This window comes from Lolium perenne, chromosome 5 (genome assembly GCF_019359855.2).
Source record: "Lolium perenne isolate Kyuss_39 chromosome 5, Kyuss_2.0, whole genome shotgun sequence".
Classification (NCBI taxonomy): domain Eukaryota; kingdom Viridiplantae; phylum Streptophyta; class Magnoliopsida; order Poales; family Poaceae; genus Lolium; species Lolium perenne.
The window spans coordinates 58,858,689-58,875,171 of NC_067248.2; the positions used below are offsets into that span (position 1 = coordinate 58,858,689).

A 16,483-nucleotide genomic window follows, 5' to 3' on the forward strand; every position below is an offset into this window, starting at 1 on the left:
AAACCAACAGGAATAGCAGTAGATTTATCAGCCATTTGCAAAGATATATCAGTTGGTATCAATTTATCTAAATCAAGTCTCTTATAAAGAGAAAAAGGCATTACACTCACACCTGCTCCCAAATCACATAGAGCAGTTCTAACATAATTATTCTTGATGGAACAAGGAATAGTCGGTATACCTGGGTCGCCCAACTTCTTTGGAATCTTACCATTGAAGGAGTAATTAGCAAGCATAGTTGAAATTTCCTCATTGGGGACTTTCCTTTTGTTAGTAACAATATCTTTCATATACTTTGAATAAGGAGGCAATTTAATAGCATCAGTCAAAGGAATTTGCAAAAATAAAGGTTTCATCCAATCACAAAATTTATTATAATGTTCCTCTTCCTTTGATTTTAGTTTCTTAGCAGGAAAAGGCATTTGCTTTTGAACCCAAGGTTCTCTTTCATTACCATGCTTCTCAGTAATAAAGTCTTCTTTAGTGTACTTTTTATTTTTAGCAGGCTTTTCAGGTTCCTTTTCAATTTCTTCTTTATCAGGAGTATCATTCTTATCATTATCTTCCTCATGTTCATTACCACTTTTAGTTTCAGCATCAGAAATAGAAATACTATTAGGATCATTAACAGGTTCAGAGGATTCTACAACATTCTTATGTTTCTTTTTCTTTTTCTTAGATGGAGCACTAGTTTTAATTAGTTGAGAATCTTGTTCAACTATTTTGGGATGCCCTTCAGGATATAGAGGATCCTGGGTAGAAGCACCGCCTCTAGTTGTTACCTCACAAGCATGTTTTTCTTTAGAATTATTTCCCAACAAGTCATTTTGCACTTTAGTAAGTTGATCAATTTGAGTTTGAACCATTTGAAAATGTTTAACAAGTATCTTAACATCATTGGAGGTTCTCTCCACAATACCATGCAATTCACTAATAGCTCGAGAATTTTCCATTAAATGATTCTCTACTCTCATATTAAAGTTTTCTTGTTTAACAATATAATTATCAAATTCATCTAAGCATTGAGCAGGAGATTTTGAATACGGAATATCTTCCCTAGTAAAGTGTTGAAGCGAGTGTACCTCAATCATGGATGAAGGGGGAATTGTCTCACATATATCTTCTATAGGAGGTAAATTCTTCACATCTTCAGGTTTAATACCCTTCTCCTTAAGAGACTTCTTGGCTTCCCTCATATCTTCATCATTTAATTTAATCATACCCCTCTTCTTCACTATCGGTGTCGGGGTTGGTTCAGGTGTAGACCAATCATCATGATTCCGGCCTATTTTAGCCAATAATTCTTCAGCGTCATCTGGAGTTCTTTTCCTGAAAACACAACCAGCACAACTATCCAGGTATGCCCTAGACTCAATAGTTAGTCCACTATAAAATATATCAAGTAAATCATGCTTTTCCAAATCATGGTCGCTGAGCTCTAATAAGAGAGCAAAATCTCGCCCAAGCCTCGTGCAATTTCTCTCCATCTTCCTGGTCAAAATTATAAATTCTCTGCAAAGCGACATGTTGAGCACTAGCAGAAAGTATTTTCGAAAGAAAACATCACGCAAGTCGGTTGGACTTTTAATAGAACCAGGAGGCAAATTATTATACCAAGTTTTAGCATCATCCTTTAATGAGAACGGAAAAATTTTAGCGACAAAATAAGTACGCATCTTGACATCATCGTAAAACACGCCACTAAGAGTAGATAACTCGCCAAGTGTTCAACAAAGACTTTCTTTTTCAACACCACAAAAGGGTGTTTTCTCAACAATAGCTATATGAGATAGATCAAGAGAAAAATCATAATCTTTATCTCTAATGTTTATAGGAGATGTGGCAAATTTAGGATCGGAGATGGTTTATATCTAACAAAGATGTTCTCGCAAGCAACTTTTTAATTTTTCTTGCATCAGTAGTAGCCTTGCATTTTTCAATAAAATCATTATCAAGCTCTACATAATCTTCATCAAGATCATCACTAGAATATTCAACAGACTCAGGTGAATTAACAGGTGTAGCAGCATTTTCATTAGGAGTTTCAGTATTTTCAATTTGTCTAGACCTAGCAATCGTAGCATCTAGAAAAGATCCCAATGAACCACTATCATCAAGCACCGCAGAAACATTATCAATATTATGAGAATTTTCAGATTCAGCGAAGTACCAAGACGCGAAGCATGTGGCGGTGAAACAAGTTTATCAATCACAGTATGGTGAATCAAGAGCAAACAGAGGTACTCATAGTTGTACCTTTTCTTGTAGTGGATGGTAATATGGCGATCTTAGTATCGCGAGTTTTACCCATGATGGAGAATTTGCAGCAAACAATATCAATCCAAGTGAACTTCCAAATAAAGCTATGCTCCCCGGCAACGGCGCCAGAAAATAGTCTTGATGACCCACAAGTATAGGGGATCGCAATGTCTTCGAGGGAAGTATTACCCAATTTATTGATTCGACACAAGGGGAGACAAAGAATACTTGTAAGCCTTAACAAATGAATTGTCAATTCAGCTGCACTGAAACAGACTTGCTCGCAAGAGTTTATCAATAGTAACAGTTTTATGGCAAAGGAAATAGCGAAATAACAATGGCAAATAAATAAAGACAAAGCAGTAGTGATTATAGTAAATAGCAGATTAAAATACCGTAGGCACAGGGACGGATTTAACGGGCGTTGCATGGATGAGAGAAACTCATGTAACAATCAAAGCATGGGCATTTGCAGATAATAATAAAACGGTATCCAAGTACTAATCAATCAATAGGCATGTGTTCCATATTTAGTCGTACGTGCTCGCAATGAGAAACTTGCACAACATCTTCTGTCCTACCAGCCTGGCAGCCAGGCCTCTAGGGAAACTATCGGATATTAAGGTACTCCTTTTAATAGAGTACCGGAGCAAAGCATTAACACTCCGTGAACACATGTGATCCTCACATCACCGCCATCCTCCCGGTTGTCCCGATTTGTCACTTCGGGGCCATTGGTTCCGACAATGACATGTGTATACAACTTGCAGGTAAGATCATAAACAACGAATATCTTCATGAATCAATAACATGTTCAGATCTGAGATCGTGGCACTCGGGCCCTAGTGACAAGCATTAAGCATAACAAGTTGCAACAATATCATAAAAGTGACATCTACGGATACTAGGCACTATGCCCTAACAATCTTATGACTATTACATGACCAATCTCATCCAATCCCTACCATCCCCTTCAGCCTACAGCGGGGGAATTACTCACACATGGATGGGGGAAACATTGCTGGTTGATGGAGAGGCGTTGGCGGTGATGGCGGTGAAGATCTCCTCCAATTCCCCGTCCCGGCGGAGTGCCAGAACGGAGACTTCTGGCTCCCGCGACGGAGTTTCGCGATGTGGCGGCTCTCTGGAGGGTTTCTGGCGACTTCGACTTCTCCCTGTGCGTTTTTAGGTCGAACCCGATAAGTAGTCCGAAGGGGGGCGTCGGAGGCCGGCCGAGGGGGCCAGACCACATGGCCGCGCGGCCCCCCCTGGGCCGCGCCGCCATGTGGTGTGGGGCCCTCGGGCCTCCACCTCCTTTGCCCTTCTGGCTCCGTCAATATTTTGGTAAAATAGGGCCATCTGAAGAAATTCCGAGGATTTTCCCGAAAGTTGGATTTCTGCACAAAAACGAGACACCAGAGCAGTTCTGCTGAAAACAGCGTTAGTCCGTGTTAGTTGTATCCAAAATACACAAATTAGAGGCAAAACAATAGCAAAAGTGTTCGGGAAAGTAGATACGTTTTGGACGTATCACCCACTTGCTTTAAGGTGGACCCCACCCACTACTGGGCCGGCCCACTAATTAGTTGGGCCAGCCGATTTGCTTTTGTGGTGGACCCCACATACTAAACGGGCCGGCCCATCAAGAGAAAAGTGGGACCCACCTGTGTTTTTGGCCCGGCCCACTATCTTGTTGGGCCGGCCCACTTGCAATATTGTGGACCCCACATACTTATTGGGCCGGCCCTTTAACAAGAAAGTGGGGCCCACCGGTGCTTTTGGCCCGGCCCACTATCTTGTTGGGCCAGCCCACTTGCTATATGGTGGCCCCACATGGTAAATGGGCCGACCCTTTAATAGGAAGGTGGGACCCCCCTGTGTTTTTGGCCCGGACCACTAGCTTGTTGGGCCGGCCCACTTTCTATATGGTGGACCCCACATACCAAATGGGCCGGCCCATTAACAGGATAATGGGACCCACCTGTGTTTTTGGCCCGGCCCACTATTTTGTTGGGCCGGCCCACTTGCTATATGGTGGACCCCACGTACTAAATGGGCCGGCCCTTTAACAGGATAATGGGACCCACCTGTGTTTTTGGCCCGGCCCACTATTTTGTTGGGCCGGCCCACTTGCTATATGGTGGACCCCACAAACTAAACGGGCCGACCCTTTAACTGGAAAGTGGGACCCACCTGTGTTTTTGGCCCGGTCCACTTGCTTCTTGGACCGGCCCAGTTGCTGTACGGTGGACCCCACATGTTAAATGGGCCGGCCTTTTAACAGGAAAGTGGGACCCACCTGTGTTTTTGGCCCGGCCCACTTGCTTCTTGGGCCGGCCCAGTTGCTGTAAGGTGGACCCCACACGTTAAATGGGCCAGCCCATTTAAGTTTTGACCAGTCAACATTAGAGGTTAGGCCCGGCCCACGTAACTAATGGACCAGCCCAGCTATATAGTTGACCGGTCAAACTATGTCATCTGGCCCGGCCCGCTTAAGACGTGGCAGGCCTCGTGTGGGCCTACCATCTACCACGGGGTTTCAGCCGGTTAACGCCGTTAATCGCAAGCAATCTGCGTCTGCCACGTGTCAGTTTGCATGACGTCAGCAGTCAACGGGCTCCCGAAAACACTTCCGCAACGGTCCGATTTTCCGTGGCGGAAGGGCGCCCAAGCGCGACGGACCGAAAAAATCGTCGTTGGACTTTGCCTGACGTAGTTTCGACAACGGAACCCATATCGTCGGGTTAGGCCCATAGGCGACGAAAAATGCCCCTTAGTTGACGATTTTGGGACGTTGTCTATCAGAACTTTTCTTGTAGTGATCATAGATCTTGCCATATCCATAAGAGTCCGGTTCTTCCTCTCCGCAACACCATTTTGTTGAGGGGTGTAAGGAGCGAATATTGATGACGAATCCCCTCATCACTAAGAAAATCATTGAGTGTATAGTTCTTGAACTCGGAACCGTTGTCACTTCTTATTGCCATAATGAGGAGGTTGTGTTGGCGTTGCACCTCGGTAGCAAAGTCAATGAATATTTGTTGAGTCTCATCTTTCGTCTTGAGAAAGTAGACCCAAGTGTATCTTGAGTAATCATCAACAATCACCAAGCAATGTTTCTTCGCACCAAGACTTGCATGAGTCACGGGACCAAAGAGATCCACATGAAGGAGCTCCAAGATCCTCTTGGAAGAGATGATAGTCTTGCTTGGGTGCGGAGAGTCATGCATTTTGCCTTCAACACAAGCCCTACAAACACGATCTTTGGCAAAAGAAACATTTTCCATTAGTCCCACAATATGGTTCCCCTTGTGAAGACTTTGCAAAGTTCTCATGTTGACATGGGCTAGGCGGCGATGCCACAACCAACCCACATCCGCCTTTCCGAATAGGCACATCGCACTTGAAGTGGTGGTCCCCGAAAAGTCCACCACATACAAGTTATGTTCGCGATACCCAACGAAAGCGACTTTTAGAGTCTTGCTCCACAAGAGGACCACAATATCATTATCAATAAAGACGACGAAACCCATCTTGCCAAGGGTGGAAACGGAAAGCAAATTGTAACCAAGGGTTTTGACAAGCATGACATCCACAAGTGTTATGTTGTGTGCAACCACAACCTTGCCAAAACCCATTACCTCGGATGTAGAATTATCGCCAAAGGAGACGGTGATATTGTTTATGTTGGGCCTCAACTCCTTGACGAGGTTCTTGCCGCCGGTCATATGACTTGTACATCCACTATCAAGTACCCATTTTGAACCTCCGGCGGCATAGTCCTACATGAGATCAATTATTGGATTTAGGTACCCATTTCTCAATGGGTCCTCTTTTGTTAGCAACAAGGGTCTTTGGGACCCAAATAGACGAAGCAACATAACCATCATATGAGCCAACATATTTAGCATAGACATCACCATAGTAATCTTTAAATAGAACATAGTTAGGGTTAGCATTTCCCGCATCATCATTATTGATGGTGTTTTCCTTAGGAGCTTCACCATTGGTGATAGCTTTCTTGTTCTCTTGTGCGGGCTTGGCTTTTTGCTTGTTTGCCTTCTTTGCCTTGGCATTATAACCTAGGCCCTCCTTCCCATTGTTTGATCTTTGCTTACTCAAAAGATCATCCAAAGAAAGTTTACTTTGGGGAGGGGAGGCCTTAGCAAGTTCATCCTTCAACCTAGCATTTTCCTCAATAATATTTGCATGATCACATGAAGGGGTAGAGGAACTAGGCACATCATATGAAGCAAGCCTAATTTGAAGTTGCTCATTTGACTTGGATAGGAGAGAGTATTCACTCTTCAAAGCTTTGTGAGCTTTGTCTAGTTCATCTAGATCCTTCACAAGTTTCTCATGATCAACACCAAATTGGGCCATTTCCTTTTTAAGCAATTTAGTCTTAGCCCTAGCATGATCTCTAGCTTTAGTGAGCTTGTTAATTTCATCTTGAGGCTCTTCAAGATTTTCTAGCCTCTCCTCAAGAGAAGCTATAGTTTCTTGACTTTCCTCAAGGGCATTTTTAAGAGCATGGATTTCAAGAGAGTCTTCTCTCTCTATTTGACCCTTTTTCTCAAGCATATCATTTTGTTGAGCTAAACGAGCCATGAGATTTGAAACATGCTTTTTGTTGATACCTTGTAGGTTAAACATGAATTCATCAAATTCTAGCATTTCTTGTTTCACTTTTAGACTAGCATCATCAACCCCTAGATCACTTGATATGTTAGGCATAGAGGGGCTAGGAGATGATACCTCGGAGGATTTGGCCATGAGACAACTTTCTTCCTCCACATGAATGATCTCATTGGGGGATTCACTTGGTGATGAAGAGTTAGTGGAGAGGGAGGCAAGAGCGACCAATCCATTAGAGGTTGCATCTTCTTCATCATCAACATCATCATCTCCGGAGGAATATTCTTCTTGAGTTGATAGCACAATAGATGTGTCCAAGGAGGACGTTGCCATGAAGCAATGTGCATTCTTGATATGAGGATTCTCATTGGGGGATTCAAAGAGAGATGAAGAGGGAATGTTGGTAGTGACAATGGCGGCCACTTCCTTTGAGCTTTCTCCTTCATCATCACTAGAGCTTTCAACTTCATCGGAAGAATATTCTTCCCTAGTCACTAGCACAACTCTTGGGGGCCTCTTGCCCTTCTTGGTCTTGTTGTTGTAGAACTTCTTGTTGGGGGCTTTTGAATATTTGCCCTTTGATTCTTTGTTCTTGTCCTTGGGAATGAGCCTTCCATTATGAAGCTCTCTATTCTCATAGGGGCATTCGGCAATGAAGTGGCGCTTGTCATCACAATTGTAGCATGATCTAGTCTTTGGACCAAAGCTAGTGAACCCACTCTTGTGGTTCCTCTTGATGTTGTCTTCCTTGGCCTTGGAGGGATCAACCCAAAATGACTTTGCATGGAAGGCCATGTGATCATGATAGTGGCATTCCAAATCTTCCGGATAGGACATACTCCAAGATGCCCTATATTGTTCTTGAGGGTGCACTTCTTCTATGGAGTTGACCGTCAAGGTAAGATTGTTCCCTTTCGCCATACCAATGGCACGATTGCGAGAGTCATGGGAGTTTTGCTCGAGCACCTTGAGGGCTTGCATCTCGTGCACGACATCTTGAGATGAGAGAGAGGAATAGCATTCTCTCCCAACAAGGGTCTTGACATCAATGGGTACAAATGGCATCATGCATTCAATGTACTTCTCCTTGATCCAAGAGTCATTGATGTGGGTGGCACCACTAAGCCGGAAGGCATCGGCAACGATGAGAAGTCTTCCATACATGACTTGATGATCTTCATCCGGTAGCCTCATGAATCCTTCGGCTTGATTCCGAAGAGCATTATACTTGTTCCTTCTCGTGCTCTCACTTCCAATGCAACTAGCGGCCAACCCATCCCAAGCTTCCTTGGCGGTGGTGTAATTCCGAACACGAGGCAACTCTTGTGTCCCCACACTAGTTTGAATCATGTGCAAGGCGGTGTTGTTGAGTTGACTATCAACCGCTTCTCTTCTAGTCAACTTGTCGGGGTTGTAGGGCTTGAAGCCTTCCAAGATGATTCTCCAAAGTTCATTGGAGGCACTGCAAACATGAGAGCGAAACTCAAATTGCCAAGTATCGAAATTCTCAACGGAAAACTTAGGTGGGTCTCCACGAATGTTCAAATGGGGATGGGGAACCGGTATATCGGGAGATTGAAAAGGTGGGGCTACTCGATTGTAGCTCTCACCTCCACTAGTTCCACTAGGAGATGCAATGGGAGATTTGATAGTGTTTAAGTTATCACCTTCCACGGGTTTGGTAGAGGAGGGTAGTGCCGAAACACCTCCCTCTTCTAACACACCCGTGTCCTCTATGGCGGGAGCCCTAGGAGGGACCGGAGTCAAAAGCTCGAAAATCATTTTTCTCATGCTTTCCATTTGAGCGTCCATGGAGGATCTCAACGAATTGATTTCCTCCATGATGACCAACTTATCGGACTCTTTCAAAGGCGTCTCGTCCGGCATACTCTTAGGCGGTTAAGCCCGAAATAAGAGCCGAGGCTCTGATACCAATTGAAAGGATCGTATGCCGCACCTAGAGGGGGGGGGGTGAATAGGTGCTAACCAATTTTTAGTTCTTCTTCAATTTAGGTTTGACACAAAGGTAAATTCTCTAGATATGCAACTAAGTGAATTTACCTATATGACAAGGTTATCAACTAAGCAAGATATAGCTACGCAATATATAGGAGATAGAGTGGGATAGAGGTAACCGAGAGTGTAGCACACGTTGACACGGAGATGATTCCCGTAGTTCCCTTCCTTTGCAAGAAGGTACGTCTACGTTTGGAGGAGTGTGGTTGCTACGCAAGCCAAACCAACAGCCACAAAGGCTTCACTCAGATCTCCTGTGAGCAACGCCACGAAGGCCTAGCCCACTTCCACTAAGGGATTTCCTCGAGGCGGAAACCGGGCCTTTACAAGGTTCTTGGGGCACACATCCACAACTGAATTGGAGGCTCCCAAATCTGTAACAATACAACAATCAACAACAACACATCAACACAAATCAACTAGGGAACCAAATAGGAACACTAGCATGAGATCCCTCAAACAAATGAGGGGGAAATGAAAAACGCTTCGGTGAGGATGTAGATCGGTGGCTTCTCCTTCGAATCTCTAAAGATCAAGAGATTTGGTTGGGGGAGGAAGGAGATCTTGCAAATCTTGTGTTTCTTGAGGTGGCTCTAATGGTGGTGTAGCTTGGCAGAATTCTTGAGCAATGATTGAGCAAAGGGGTAAGGAAGAAGAAGAGGGGTATAAATACCCCTCTCCAAAATCCAACCGTTGAGCCTTCCGGGGGGCCGGATAATCCGACCTAAGTTAGGGCCGGATAATCCGCCCCCCCCGGATAATCCGGCCTCCAGGTACAAAACCATGACAATGTCCGGTCAAATGTCCGGCCCCATACCAGAGCCACTTTTCTTCAGGTCCTTAGCCGTTTTCGAGGGGGCCGGATATTCTTGAAATGTCCGGCCCGGATAATCCGGCCCTGGGACAAAACCAGGACAATATCCGGGCAAATGTCCGGCCCCCATACTGAGCTGATTTCCCTCAGGTCCTTAGCCGAAATCCTGGGGGCCGGATATTTTGGAAATATCCGGTCCGGATTATCCGGCCTGATGAACTTTTTCTGATTTTCTTTGACAGCACTGACCACATCCAACACACACACAAATGTATCTATATAATCCCTGTACCACTTAACCAAACATTAGTATATCACGTACATTGACATCAAACACTCAAAACATAATATGAGAGATGTTCTTTCAGATGTCCTCCTCACAAAATGACACCGTGCTCCGGAGCTGCAAAACACCAGGGCCATTTCATCAACATTTGCATGCTATGTGTCTGCAAATGCTTCGAGCAAGAGATGAAACGATATAATTGAAGCAAGAAAAACTCTTGTAAAAGGAAACATAATCACAACGTGTAATTCCCGCCACTAAACTACATCCACTTTTATGTAGGTTTCTATTCCTTTTTTTTTTCCAACGGAGAATAGGCTGAACGAAATAGCCAACTAACGGGCTGGTAGGCGGCCCAACCTATGCTCACCACACTTGCAACCAGAAAAAACCTAAATCCGAGCCCACCTAATCTAGGCCCACTTAATATTTCCCGCCACGCGACCCCTCGCTGTTCCCGCCAAACCCCCTCCTCTTATCCCCCTCTTCCCGCCATTCCCCGAAACCCTCCCCATTTCCCTCCCTCAGCCCGCCCGCGTCTCTATCCCGCCCGCCTGCCCGCCGCCGCCGCCGACGACGCCATGGCCCCCGGGGCGAAGACCGTCGACTACGCCGGCGAAAGAGGTACGTCTCCCCACGCCCCTCCATACCAGAATCTGGAACCCGAGCTCTTCACTCGCGTCACTTGAACTTCTAGAACGAGTTCTGACGGACGCGTCGGTTCCTTTCTTTGTTTCTCTCCCTGCAGCGCTCGCCAAGGACTTCCTCACCAACTTCGCCGGCCCGCACGGCGAGCCCAAGTACCAGAACATCCTGGTAAGTAATGACCTCTTGCCCCGTGTTCCAAGGCCTGGAAGATCTGAAAGTCTTTCTTAGTTTCTTCACACCCACCGATTTGCTGCTAATCCAAGTTTCGTCCACCTGCTCCCTCGAATTTCAGCAAGACATCGCGAACCGGAAGATCCGCGCGGTCCAGATCGAGCTGGACGACCTGTTCCATGTAAGAATTCCCCGCCCGCCTCGACGAGATCTAATTCTTTCGAGATACATGTCTAACTGTTCTGATTCTGGTCCTGCTGCGTGCGCAGTACAAGGATGTGGACGAGGAGTTCCTGCAGAGGGTCACCGAGAACACCAAGCGCTACATCGGCATTTTTGCGGAGGCCGTGGACGAGCTCATGCCGGAGCCCACGGAGGCGTTCACCGTCGACGAGGACAGGGACATCTTGATGACCCAGCGCGTGGACGAGGGGGCCGATGGAGGTTCTGACGGCACCGACCCTCTACAGAGGATGCCGCCGGAAATCAAACGCTTCTTGTGAGTATTAGTGTACTGACTGCCCCTACAAGTTTCTAATTCTAATGCAACTAGGTTTCAGTTAATTTGCCTTAACAAATTGGGATAGTATCCATGATTCCCATGGTATGAAGTTGGACAAGCACATTATTTGCTGATTTTGCAGAATTTAAACCACTTTGACCACATATGCTGTATTTGGGAGATGCCCTGAGCTGTTCAGGCATACTTTAGGAACAGATAGAAGTAATCTAGTTTCTCAGAACATGTTAACAATAAGCTGACCAATGCAAATAATCCAAACATGTCCAGAAAGAGTGTCTTCTTGCATGCCTATTGTTATATGTTGCATATTTAACTGTGCTTTGAACATTTTGCCATATTGCATTCTTACATTGCCTTCGTGATCTCATAGATATATGTAGGTATCCAGTAATTTCCTGGCTAATGAAATTGTTTTGTGCTAATTCAATAATATATCTAGGTAATTCAATACTGATTAGATATATGTAGGCATCCAGTAATTCCCTGACTAATGATTTTTTTGTGCTAATTCAGTTATATATCTAGATAATTCAATACCGATTACCCATTGGAACAAGTGTCTAATCTTTTGTTTCGTCCTATACAGTAAGTTCCTTACTAATGAAATTGTTTTCACATGGTAGTGAGGTATACATCAAGGCCTTCTCGAAGGTGACTCCACTCACCCTTAGGCAAGTGAAGGCATCCAACATTGGGCAGCTTGTGAAAATATCTGGAATTGTCACTCGCTGCTCAGATGTGAAGCCTCTGATGCAGGTGGCAGTTTATACATGTGAAGAATGTGGTTTTGAGATATACCAGGTACTTCATCTCGTTTTGGGTTTTCATTTATGGTATGTGTATATGTCAAACCCTTGTGGACAGACCTCTGATACTAGTTTAGTATGTGTTACTCCTGTGAATTTGGATAGTATTCTTTTGAAGTACATATAATGAAATGTACTACATAGTATCTCAATGTAGTATGTAGGTATTTTGTGGAGAGTGTTTATTTGTCGGAGGCTCCTAGAGGAAAATCGTTATAATGCTAATTCAAATTGCTATTTTGGTGATCTGACAGGAAGTGACTGCTAGAGTCTTTATGCCTCTCTTTGAATGCCCATCTCAACGATGCAAGCTGAACAAAGCTAAGGGAAATCTAATCCTTCAACTACGAGCATCAAAGTTTCTTAAATTTCAGGAGGTAATAATGTCCCTCTGCAATCTTGTGAACATAGCAAACTCTATTCAGTGGAGAAATGCTCGTCCATATTAAATCATATTTCAAAATCCCACTCAATCTCAAAACTGTAACCTTTTCTTGCAGGTAAAGCTCCAAGAACTAGCAGAGCATGTACCAAAAGGCCACATCCCACGTTCTCTAACTGCTCATCTCAGAGGAGAGCTGACTAGAAAGGTAAAGCAAGTCATAACTTTTCTCTCACTTCAAGCAGTTCTGTTTTTTTTACTTAAGGTCATGAAAGTCACTATTTTGATAGTTCCATGTTGATTTCACTTGATTTTTGTTTCTAAGTTACTGTATGTCCAGCAACTTATAGTTTTTACTCCTGCATGAGTATTAAAAGTTAAAACAGAAAACCTAACATGGAGTTCAGTTATCTTTCGTAGTACTCCCTCCGTCTAAAAAAAAAGCTGCTCAACTTTTTCTAGACACGGATAAGGAACTGCGCGGAGAATAGTGAAACCAAGTTTCCTGCTCCTTCTATCAAAAAATGCGGGTCCTTCCTCCTTTGGCCTTGTTTTTTTTCTAGATATGGATGTATCTATAACTAAAATGTGTCTATATACCTCTGTATCTAGACAAAAGTTGAGCAGCTTTTTTTTTTGCGATGGAGGGAGTACTAGTTTTTTGAAATCCTGTGATATTTACTAAGTACTGTGTCATTATCAGGTTGCACCTGGAGATGTGGTTGAGATGTCAGGTGTTTTCCTGCCTATGCCTTATCATGGATTCCGAGCCATGCGTGCTGGATTGGTTGCTGATACTTACTTGGAAGCAATGTCCATTACCCATTTCAAGAAAAAATACGAAGAGTAAAGCCTCTCGTCCTATTGCCACAAACCCTATTAAGCTAGCCTCCAGCACTATTTAATGATAGAAATTTGCTATAATTGCAGATATGAACTTAAGGGTGATGAACAAGAACAAATTGACCGATTGGCTGAGGATGGTGATATCTACAGTAAGCTGTCAAAATCACTGGCGCCTGAAATATTTGGACATGAAGATGTCAAGAAAGCACTGCTATTGCTACTTGTTGGTGCACCTCATCGAAAGCTTGCGGATGGCATGAAGGTACATTCTGTTGCCAGTTGGAATAACGTGCATTTACCAATAAGTTTTCCTCTTCTGGTTGCTCACGTGTTCAAAGTTGCAGATCAGAGGAGACCTGCACATCTGCCTGATGGGAGATCCTGGTGTTGCAAAGAGTCAACTTCTGAAGCATATTATCAATGTTGCTCCAAGAGGAGTATATACCACAGGACGTGGGAGCAGCGGTGTTGGTCTTACTGCTGCTGTCCAGAAAGATCCAATTACAAATGAGTTTGTCCTTGAGGGAGGGGCACTGGTAAGATTTTAATCTTATGATGATTATGTTTGGACTGTTTCTATTTTAGTTGTCAGTCAGCTGTTCAAAGTTCATATTATTGAAGTTTCTTAACAGTGAGCGTCTCCTTCCAACCATGCCTGAATTGCTTTCTAACACTAAAACTGCTAGGACAAACACTTTATTTTGGTGCATATCCATTATGCAGTTCTACTAGTGATTATCCTCATAATTGCTCTTGGGTTTCAGGTACTGGCTGATATGGGTATTTGTGCAATAGACGAGTTTGACAAGATGGAAGAGTCTGACAGGACAGCCATTCATGAGGTGATGGAGCAGCAAACAGTTAGCATTGCCAAGGCTGGCATCACCACCTCTCTTAATGCAAGAACTGCAGTTATTGCTGCTGCAAATCCAGCATGGTAAGAGTTGATCTGAACATTCTCTCGTCAAGAAAATAGCTTAGAAAACTATGATTGTAACGAGGCAATTGTTTTCAATATTCAGGGGAAGGTACGATATGAGGAGGACTCCAGCTGAGAACATAAATCTTCCTCCGGCACTTCTGTCACGTTTTGACCTCCTCTGGTTGATCCTGGATCGTGCAGACATGGAAACTGATCTTGAGATGGCAAGACATGTTGTTCATGTACATCAAAATCTTGAATCACCCGCACTTGGGTTCACAGCACTTGAACCATCTGTTCTTAGGCAAGTAGTCTTTCTAGAGCTCCTTTTGAGATTGAGTCTTCCTAGAGCTGTCACCTAAAATGTGCTAATCCAGAAAAAAATACACCCTAGTTACAGGAATCTTTACCTTCCTTGAATGTTGAAGTCAATGTACCATATTTCAGGAAACTATAAAATCTATCTAGCAAGCTAAAATAAAACATTACCATCTTTGCCTTCTGGTTCATGATTTAATGATCTTGATCTGATTACAGAGCATACATATCTGCTGCAAGAAGAGTCACTCCCTCTGTTCCTCGAGATCTTGAGGAATACATTGCAACTGCCTATTCAAGCATCCGCCAAGAGGAAGCCAAATCAAATGCACCACATTCTTACACAACCATCAGGACTCTTCTGAGCATAGTTCGTATTTCAATTGTAAGTGAACTTTAAACTATGCTCCTGTGTACTGCACACACCACGTTACCAAAAGCTCTATTTTTAAACACGACTCTTGCTTGTTTCAGGCCTTGGCAAGACTTCGGTTCTCAGAAACTGTTGCTCAGAGCGATGTCGATGAAGCACTGCGTCTGATGCAGATGTCAAAGTACTCGCTCTACTCTGATGATCGCCAGCGGTCTGGCCTCGATGCGATCTCGGACATATACTCCATCCTGAGGGACGAAGCAGCCAGGACAAGCAGCATGGATGTGAAATTTGCTCATGCTCTTAACCTGATCTCCAGAAAGGTACAATCTCTACCAACATTAACTAGTGCCACCAGTGCTGGGCCCTGATTCCTAACAGAAAACCCTCTCCTGCTTCTATGTAAAAACAGGGTTATAGCGAGGCTCAGCTGAAGGAATGCCTGGAGGAGTATGCATCCTTGAATGTGTGGCAGATCCACCAAAGCACCTTCGACATCCACTTCATCGATGCCTAATCTGAACGCAAACATTACATCACATTCAGATGATGGAGAAGATCACTTATTTGATGCATTAGTAGGGTCTGACACCACTATTTGGGACCTAACAAGATTGAAAGTTGAATGTGAGCAATGTACTAGTCTAGCAGAGCCATTGTTATTTGTTCCTGTGCACCTTGGAGGAGGTTTTCTCCCTTTTCTGCAATCTCATTGGTTGGCACTGGATTGTATATGTAACTCTGTTCTGTTTCTTTACCCATTATTCACAAGTTTCCTGAACTTATGAATTTCTGCTGTTTTCTCAGTGCTGAAAGACTATTAAACCTGATTCTTAAATTGTTTTGTGGTAGGATTTTTAGTTTGTCATCAGCATTTTGAGTTAAAAGTTATAGGCTTCTTGTGGAAATTTCCGAGTCTTTGCTCTTGCCAGCTACAGGCATCATTACATATATACTATACACTGTATCACCTTTCCTTCATCACTTGCAACAAACAAATGCTAGAGCAGTTTCCTGGTCCCAAACCTCCTTTGACTTGTCCCCTCCTCAATTTTATAATTGTATCGGTTAACAATTACTTGACAATCAATATTGTGAAGAAACGAGAGAAGCGAGAGAGTGTGAAGTGAAAATGGATGATCTCATTGATGTACTGTTCAGGCCTTATATAGTATCTGAACAGGTGTCTTTTACAATGTTGGTTACAGTACGCGTCCCTTCCGAATAGGCATAGCAACCCTTCGGAGAAGTTGGCGTTTGGACAACGCTAGAATAAGGCAACTGCTGGCAGTTATTACTAACACAATCCTAACTGCTCACTTAGCCTAAATATGACGCTAACTTATTCCTAACACTCCCCCTTGGACAAACGCTGTCCATTATAATCTTGAGAGCTGGAATTCCCTTGTCTGATCTTGATGTTCTCCGATCTTGAAATCTTGAGAATCTTTGATCTTGTATAGTCTTATATCTTCCTAAAT

The 16,483-nt window shown here is 43.8% G+C and overlaps 1 protein-coding gene across 1 annotated transcript; it reads left to right on the forward strand.

Moving 5' to 3' along the window:
• The first annotated feature begins 10,538 nt into the window (after positions 1–10,538).
• On the forward strand, positions 10,539–15,840 carry LOC127299264 (DNA replication licensing factor MCM7). The gene is made up of 15 exons (XM_051329210.2): positions 10,539–10,637; positions 10,762–10,829; positions 10,954–11,013; positions 11,102–11,331; positions 11,979–12,156; positions 12,416–12,538; positions 12,662–12,751; positions 13,247–13,389; positions 13,474–13,651; positions 13,734–13,925; positions 14,154–14,326; positions 14,412–14,615; positions 14,849–15,014; positions 15,104–15,325; positions 15,415–15,840. The coding sequence occupies exons 1-15, from the start codon at positions 10,595–10,597 to the stop codon at positions 15,517–15,519; spliced, it is 2,175 nt and encodes a 724-aa protein (XP_051185170.1). The 5' UTR covers positions 10,539–10,594; the 3' UTR covers positions 15,520–15,840.
• Positions 15,841–16,483: the final 643 nt, after the last annotated feature.